The 8,709-nt window shown below is 49.7% G+C and overlaps 1 protein-coding gene across 1 annotated transcript in view; it reads right to left on the reverse strand.

The window, feature by feature from the left end:
* Window positions 1–7,639, reverse strand: part of ITSN1 (intersectin 1) — a 77,515-nt gene extending 69,876 nt beyond the window's left edge. Inside the window, exons 1-3 of the mRNA XM_017838844.1 lie at window positions 7,580–7,639; window positions 6,214–6,306; window positions 4,513–4,576 (exon numbers count right to left, since the gene is read on the reverse strand). Coding sequence (XP_017694333.1) covers window positions 4,513–4,576; window positions 6,214–6,306; window positions 7,580–7,607 — 185 coding nt within the window. The 5' untranslated portion in view covers window positions 7,608–7,639. The remainder of the gene's footprint in view (window positions 1–4,512; window positions 4,577–6,213; window positions 6,307–7,579) is intronic.
* Between the last annotated feature and the right edge of the window lie 1,070 nt (window positions 7,640–8,709).

Genomic DNA, 8,709 nt, shown 5'->3' on the forward strand with positions numbered 1-8,709 from the left:
GCCCCTTTAGGCCCTGCAAGGGGCTCCAAGGTCTCCCTGGATCCTTCTCTTCTCCAGGTGAACACTCCCAGCTCTCCCAGCCTGTCACATAATCAGCTTATCTGTTCAACCTCAGTGGCTTCTTCACCTGGCAATTCCTAATTCATCAAATATAAACCTTTCTCTGACTGAGCACAGGCAGAGGCCCTCAGTGGGTTCCATCCATGGCCACGACAGTGCAGGAAGAGCAAAGATCCCTCCATGGAAACCCCCATCTCCAGGCCCACCTTCCTGCTGGGACACAGCAAGTCTCTGCATTCTGCACCAGGAACACCAACTGCCCAGGGATCAGACACTCTGATGGGCACCAGGTTCACTGCTTTCACTGAACTCCAATCCACAGAATCACCAGCAGCTTCTCATTCAACATCTGACCTTCTGGGAGCTCATTTACACAAACAGCTTCATTACTCAAATTAGCAGCACAAATTGCACTGAAAAGGATTCTGTGCAAACCCCAGAATTCACACACAGTCTTACAACATCCCAACAAAAACCACCTTCTGACAAAATCTTCATGCAAAAGTAGGACCAATTTCCATTTCTAACCACAGAACTCAGTGTGAGACTCAGATTTAGCAGAACAAACACCACTGGGATGCAGCGAGTGGCTGCCAGCAAACAGCCCCTCATCCCACTGCTCTGCTCCCAAGGACATTTGGAATAATGTGGTGCCCTTAAATTGGTTTGGTTTAAGGTCTGGCCGGATCCAGAGCAGGGCAGTAAATGGATTAAACCCTGACTGACTATTCATCAGATTTTAGAGAGGCCAACCCTGAGTTTATTTCTAATGACAAGGGCTCAGCACCATCCCAGGGCTCAGGGATGACAGATCCTTCCCCTACGGATCTTTTCCTGCTCTTTTCTCTCATCTTTCCTGCAGAATGCAAAGACAACTTGATTATTTTTGCATTTCTGAGGCACAGAAACTGAGCACGTGCAGTTTTCCCATGAAATATGCTCATAATTAACACACAAACCATCTCTCCACGAAAACAGCCCAGTGTTAGAACAAGGAAATCTCCCTGCAGTTCCAAAATCTGGATTTATTTAGCTTTACATTCCCACATTGGATCACACAATCCCATGTTGGGCCATAAAACTCAGCCCTAAACAGAGAGCAGAAACGAGGCCTTTCCCATCAGCCACGTCATGGATCCGTGTGGAATAAGTTACAGCTCCCAGAATTCCCACCAGTTTTGCCCCCACTTGGACACCAAGTGAGGAAGGGTGGGAGGGAAGGAGGTGTCAGAAACAGGGAAGTCCCCCAAAGGCTCTGCTCTGTCCTGCACAAGTGAGTAACTCCAAATGCCTGGAAAACACGTGGCATTGCTGCAGTTCTCCTTCCACTCCAGAGGGACGGGACACTCCGAAGGGGCTTTTGGAGGCCCCCGTTCCCAAGGGCTCTAAGGAAAGGCAGATTATTGCTGCTGAGGCACAGTTACCTCACAGGCCCAGCTCAAAGCCTAATTAGAGGCCTCTTAATTGATCCCCAGCTTGGAGGAGCCCAGAGCTGGTAAAGGGTAGATGAGTGCAGGAGGTGTCACACAGACCACAATTCTGCCACTCCTTTGCTCCACTGAGGGCCCAGAGAGTTATTTTATCTTAAAGGAATGAGCAGAAGGGACACAGGAGTTCTCAGTGCTAAAAACCAGGGAGTTTCTGTTTTTAAGGACTGTAAATTCTGGAAAAGCTTTTATTAACAGCAGAAAGGAGAGATTTATCAGGTATATTCCAGATATATTCCCTGTGTGTCCATCCAGCTCCAACTGATCCTTTAGGAAACAAAGGCCAGGCTTTTATCAGATCATCACAATCAACTATTTAAAATAAATGGAAAAACTAAGAACAGGAGAACACTTCCAAAACACAACATACAGACAGACACTTCCATGTGGACTCCCCATCCCTGGAAGTGTCCAAGGCCAGGCTGGACAGAGCTTGGAGCAACCCAGGCCAGTAGAAGGTGTCCCTGCCCATGGCAGAGGTGGGACTGGGTGGGCTTTAATGCCCCTTCCACACCCAAACCATCCTGGGATTGGGATTCTGTGATTTCTTGGATCAGAAAATTAATTCAGGAGTTTCACAAATTACTCTAACTCAGAATAACAATTTTCTTTCTTTAAGGACTCCTGTCCATCCTCTTGTCTCCCTCTAACAGTCAAATGCCATCTCCAACCCCCAAACCCATCTATTCCAGAAGTAAAGGCTGATGGAAAAGCAGTTTTATGCAGCTCGTATCTCAGAGATTTTGGGCTTATTACTCCAGAACTGCCCCTCTAAAGCACTCCTGGATCTGTACACAGATTTTTACTTCAACATTTACTTCTCTTAATTCAGAGTTGATTCAAAAAATGAGAGAGACAGAGAGAAAGGAATGTTAAAATGCTGCTTTATGATTTACAAAGGCAGCTTGAATAAGTTTTAGTTCAGCTTCATTAACAAAAATGTGCAAGTTCAGGTCTTGTCTCTATGACAACTCCAGAGGGAGTGGAATGATTCCCTTCCTCTCAAGAGCCTGGAAAACTGAATAATTCAGGGAGGAAGAGATCCTCAGTCAGACTATTTACAACTGTTCAGTTCTGTGATCACCTATTTAAAGGCAATGCCTGTGGAAGATTTTTGGAGAAAGGATGTCTTGTTTAAGACAAAACTTCTTTCCTTGTTTAATTCAGAGGCCAGAGAAGCTCCAAAGGGACATTTGAACTTTCACTGAGTCTTCAGCAAATAAGAAAACCAGACCAGCTCTGATGAAGATAATTAGAAAAGAAAATAAGCCTTTGATTTAAAAGCCATGTGAATCTGGGCATGCAGGTTTCCAAAGGGAAAAAATATTTCTCCTTGGACACTTCCAGGGATCCAGGGGCAGCCACAGCTTCTCTGGGCAACCTGGGCCAGGGCCTCCCCACCCTCCCAGCCAACAATTCCTTCCAATATCCCATCTAGCCCTGCCCTCTGGCAGTGGGAAGCCATTCCCCCTGTCCTGGCACTGCATCAGCAGGTCTGAGTCTGGCAGGTGGAGCAGAAACACCTCCAGTCCTGCAGGAAAAACTGGCACTGTGGAAATCCTTGTGCTGTGCCACACACAGGGATGCACATCCTCATCTGGCTGAGCTCACCAAGGAGCAGGAAAACTTGTGAGCTTTCAGTGACTCCCAGTCCAGTGGAGACACTCTCTGCCAGTCTGAGCTGCTGTAACAAATCCCATCCTGCCCAGCCTCTCCCATCACAACATTTTCAACGCTGCTCACTGTGCTCAGCAATTGTGTCAGTCCAGTCCAACAAAGCTGGAAATACTGTCATTGGAAAGGAGGGTTTGAAACTGCCAAATTTACAAATGTACAAATGCCATTTGCAAAGGCTCCCTGCTGCCAGGGCTGAACTGGGCACCACAACACTCAGCCCCAGCACTGCAGCTTTGCCTTTGGAAAGCACGGGGAAGGAGCTCAGTGACACCACAGAATCCCAGAGGCATCAGGGTTGGAAGGGACCTCCAGGATCATCCAGTGCCACCCCAGCACCACCAGGATCACCCCCAATCCATGTCCCCAAGGGCCACATCCAGACACCTCTGGGACACTCCCAGACACAGGGACTCCACCACCTCCCTGGGACACTTATTCCAAGGCCTCACCACTTCTGCAGGGAAAAGTTGTTTCTGATCTCTCATCTGAACCTGCCCTGGGGTAGTTTTAGGCCATTTCCTCTCATCCTTTCCCTTGAACACGGCAGAAGAGCCTGACCCCCCCAGGTTCCCCCCTCCTGTCAGGGGGTTGCAGAGCCAGAAGGTCCCCCCTGAGCCTCCTTTTCTCCAGGATGAGCCCCCCCAGCTCCCTCAGCCCCTCCTGCTGCTCCAGCCCCTTCCCAGCTCCGTTCCCTTCCCTGCACACGCTCCAGCCCCTCCAGGTCTCCCTTCCATGAGGGCCCAGACCTGGACACAGCCCTGGAGGTCCCTCAGCAGTGCCAGCACAGGGGACAATCCCTGCCCTGGGCTGTGCCCACACTATCCCTGATCCAAAACAGGTTTCTTTGGTCTCTTGCCCCCCTGGTCACACCCAGGCTCATGTTCATCCCCTGTCACCAGCACCCTCAGGGCCTTTTCCAGCTTTCCTGCCACCCTTTCCCCAGCCTGGACTATTCCAGGGGGTTGGTGTGACCCGAGGGCAGGACCCAGCACTTGGCCTTGTTGTCCATCCCACAGATCCAGCCTGTCCAGATCCCTCTGCAGAGCCTTCCTGCCCTCCAGCACCAACTCTGCCACCCAACTTGTGTCACCCACAAGCTGAGGGTGCCTTTGATCCCCTCATCCAGATCATCAGTAAAGACATTAGACAGGACTGGCCCCAACCCTGAGCCCTGGGGATCCCAGCTGGATTTGGGTCCATTCCCACCCCCCCCAGTCCCTGGCCCAGTCTGGCCCAGTAAATGCCACTCTGCTGGAGCTGCCCTTCTCCCACCCCATCCCATACTCACCATATCTGTGCTAACACTGGCTGAGGTAACCCAGACTGAAAAAAAAAGTTCCTGGCTTGATCACCTGGAAAATAAATAGGACATCTATAAATACCTGGCAGAGGGGAGGGGAGATCAGGAGTCAAAAATATCTGTAAGAGAAGCAACAGGAAAACCATAAATAGTTAATGCCACACTTACATAACAGAGTATGAGCCTGAAACATATTTGGGGATTTGTAAACCCACCACATATTTCCAACAGCCACTTGCTGGAACAGGCAGCACCACCCAAAGTCCCCTGGGAATGAACATTTAGGGAAACTCCTGGCTCACAGTCCCCAGGCTGGGTTAAAGGCTCACATGGAATCACATGCCTCGTGAAAACAAGAAAAGTTTTCCTTCCAGGAAAGTCTGTACCAATATAAACTCTACCCTGGATTTTTTGGAAGTGCAGTGCCAGTCAGACAGCACAAACTAAATAAAATGGTAAGAAAAACTGAATAAAGTGATAGGCCACTATTAAAGTAGAGTAATGCTGTATTTCAAAGTCATTTTCCAACTATCAGTGAAAAGTAAGGATAGCAAAACAATGACAGAGGGATTAGGCACTTGGGGATGCTGTGGCCTGTAAATGAAAGTTGTGAACAAATCAGAAACAGGAGTAATTATCAAAGGAGGGCAATCAAAGTGGTAGGATTTTGTACCATATCTGTCATGGACCAGGAACAGAAACCATGGAGTTGGACACTCAGGGGAGTGAGGACGTGAGGAAACTCCACTGAGGAGCTGATCCTGATTTCCCACTCTGGAAATCTTGATGGATCAGAGAGCAGGAAAGCCAAACACTTCTGTACCTTTCATTTCAACTGAGCATCACTGGAGAGGCATGTTGGACAAGGGATGGAGGGACAGGACACAGGGAATGGCTCCCACTGCCAGAAGGCAGGGATAGATGGGATATAGGGAAGGAATTCCTCCCTGAGAGGGTGGGGAGGCCCTGGCCCAGGTTGCCCAGAGAAGCTGTGGCTCCCCCTGGATCCCTGGAAGTGTCCAAGGCCAGGTTGGAGCAACCTGGGCTGGTGGAAGGTGTCCCTGCCCTTGGCAAGGGGTGGCACTGGATGGGCTTTGAGGTCCCTCCCAAGCCCCCCCTCTGTGACTCTGTGATGCTCATTTACACAGCACTGAAGAAAACCAAATGCAGCAAAACAAAGTTCCAAAGAGGAGCCCTCCTGCTGCCTCTGAAACCAAAGTAATTAGTGGTGCCCATGAAAATCCAGCAGGATCAGTGCAATTCCTTGACTTGCAGCTTTGCTCCCCAGTGCTCCAATCAGTTTTGCATTTTAGATCTTCTGCAGAGCTTGGTTGTGCTCATCTCACTGCTTTACCCAGCGAGCTCCCAAACCAGACTGCAGTTAAATTATCTTTCTTTAATCAGACTTTAATCTCTGAGGATGTTGGCTGGGTGGGCTGACCCCAGACAGAGACTAAGAACTCAGTCACTCACTGAATGCCCTCTTCCCAGTAGGACAGGGAAAAGAAAAGAAAAGAAAACAGCAGAAAACATCAGAAGGCATATGAAAAGTGGGACATAAAATGAGAAATATCTGTTCAATGTTTTTCATTATCATGCCCATACATCTCCCAGGAAACTCTGTACGTATTTCAGGTCACCAGTTAAGATTTAATTGAATGGAACTGGGAGTGAAAACTCCTTCTTTACCAGTGATAAATCCAGCTGTGGGTTTCAGACTGTGGAACTGCTGGTCATGCTTGGCTCTCTCCTCCACAGTGATAGCCCAGATATCCAGGTTGCCTGGTGCAAAAGAGAGGGAGAAATGACAGTAAGAATCACCAGCTAAAAAACACCCTCGTTTTATTTCAGTGTAATTATCACTCTGGAGCTCTGAGAACAGCCCAGGGTGGGGGATCCTTTGCCTCCCAGAGCGCACACGGGGCGAGAACAGGAAAAAGAACAAACTGGAATCAGGGACACCTCCCACCAGCCCAGGGTGCTCCAACCTGGCCTGGGACACTTCCAGGGATCCAGGGGCAGCCACAGCTTCTCTGCCCAACCTGGGCCAGGGCCTCACCTCCCTCCCAGCCAGGAATTCCTTCCCAATATCCCATCCAACCCTGCCCAGAGAAAAGCCCCAAAGAGATGCAACCTTGAAGCAGAACCAGACCAGTTACACTGAGATTTACCTTCATAAGCTTTCTGCAGATCAGCCGCAAAACTGAACCAAAAATGTGTCCCCAGTATCCAAGGGGGCCCACAAGGAAGCCAGAGCAGGACTCTGGATCAGGAACTGCAGTGACAGGACAAGGAGTGATGGATCCAAAGTGGAATTTAGGTGAGATATTAGGAATTCTTGGCTGTGAGGGTGGGGAGGCCCCGGCCCAGGTTGCCCAGAGAAGCTGTAGCTGCCCCTGGATCCCTGGAAGTGTCCAAGGCCAGGCTGGACAGGGCTTGGAGCAACCTGGGCTGGTAGAAGTTGTCCCTGGGGGGTGGGACTGGGTGGCTTTAAGGTCCCTCCCAACCCAAACTACTCTGTAATTCTTTGGTTTCATGTGAATAGCAAAAATAATGTCCCTATTGCACTGCCAGGCCCATCCTGGATTTTTCACTGTAATTCCAGATGCTACAACTTCCCTGTTAAAAATGGAAAGCTACAGATGTGTCACTTTTGTTCTCATCTAAGCCTGGGTTATGGGACAGCAAGGACAGAAATGGGAAGGGATCACATCCAAAGGCATCTGCTGGGCTTTTCAGCAGTTAAAAAATCCTCACCCAAAGGAAAACTACACACAGTTTTCAGGCACAACTGGAGCAGAAGGAGGTGCTGCCCTATTTCCAGGGGCTGAGTGGCCTGGCTGGGCCCTGCAGGGACAGACTGATCGATGCAGGGCACAGGGATCCTGCTCTGGGTGTGCTGGGATGTGCCTGAAACCAGCACAGACCACGGGAACCACCAGCTCAGAGAGACAAACTCCCCACAAACACCCCCAGAGAGAAAACACTCACACAGGGACACATTTGTGCTGAGTTTCTGCACATGGGAATAATTCAAATAGTAGAAACCACTTACCCCCAAAAGGTGTTGGAAACTGAGCCATGGTTCTGTCACTTTTAGCTTGTTAATAGATGCCTGGAAAAGAAAAAAAAACACAAACATATTCAGTTACAGCATCTTCCATTTTCCATATATTTTGGTACGATTAATTGCCAAGCAAAAAAAAAAAGGCAGTGAAGAAGCAGGATTGTGTCACTGCTGCCCACAGAAACTGTGCCTGGCAGAGCTCAGTGTCTCACTCTTGCACTACCCTGTGCATCCAGGAGGGTATTTCCCTGCATTTCAGTTCTGCTTCAAGAATGTCCTCAAAATCAATCTTCAGAATTTAATTAATTAATTTACTCAATGATTTAATCATCAGTGATGGGGTGAAGGGCAGAGCTCAGTGAGATCCCAGTGACTCTGCTCAGGGCTCCGTGACTTCCCTGATGTTCCAAGCCCTGCTCCTGCTCCAGAGGAGAACTGGCTCCATTTCCAGCTGTTAAACACAACCTCTCCAGTGATCTGCTTTTCATTCCTGCCAGCAAAGGCCCTGCCCTGCTCAGGCTTTGAAACAAAGCACATTCTGCAAACGAAGCTCCATTTGCAGCCTGCTCTGCCCCTGAACTCGGGGAGCCCCGGGAGCCAGAGGTGCCAGGGCAGAGCAACCCCTGGGTGGGAGCTGCTCTGGCTCTGCACACAAAGCAACCTCCACAGCTCCAAATTTAATCTGCACGGGGAGAAGGCAAAACATTTTTCTTGCAGCACACAAAGGCTGACAGGAGCTGCCTGAGCCAGGGGACAATGCCCAGCACCGGGGCCGCTCCACAATGAGGGGCAGCCTCTTGTCCTCCCAGATTCCACTCGTGTTTTCCAGGCAACAGCAGAAAGGCAAAAGGGAACAGGATCAGGAGGAGAATAATTGGGGCTGCTCGAGCAGCAGCACAAATTTATCAATATCACCCAGAAAGGCCATTCACTTGCACCAACAACTTCCTTTTGTCTGAATTCCTGTTTGCTCTCCTCCCCAGCCCCCTCTCACACTTCCCACGTTCTCTTCTGGCTGCCAACTTGGGAACCTCTCCTGGATCCCCTCCCTGTGGCCCTGCAGAAACCTCTGGCCCTCCTGCCAGCCAGGCTCCAGCAGCTGGGATGGGGAGAAGGAT

The sequence above is a fragment of the Lepidothrix coronata genome, unplaced genomic scaffold (genome assembly GCF_001604755.1).
Source record: "Lepidothrix coronata isolate B3197 unplaced genomic scaffold, Lepidothrix_coronata-1.0 Scaffold364, whole genome shotgun sequence".
NCBI lineage: Eukaryota > Metazoa > Chordata > Aves > Passeriformes > Pipridae > Lepidothrix > Lepidothrix coronata.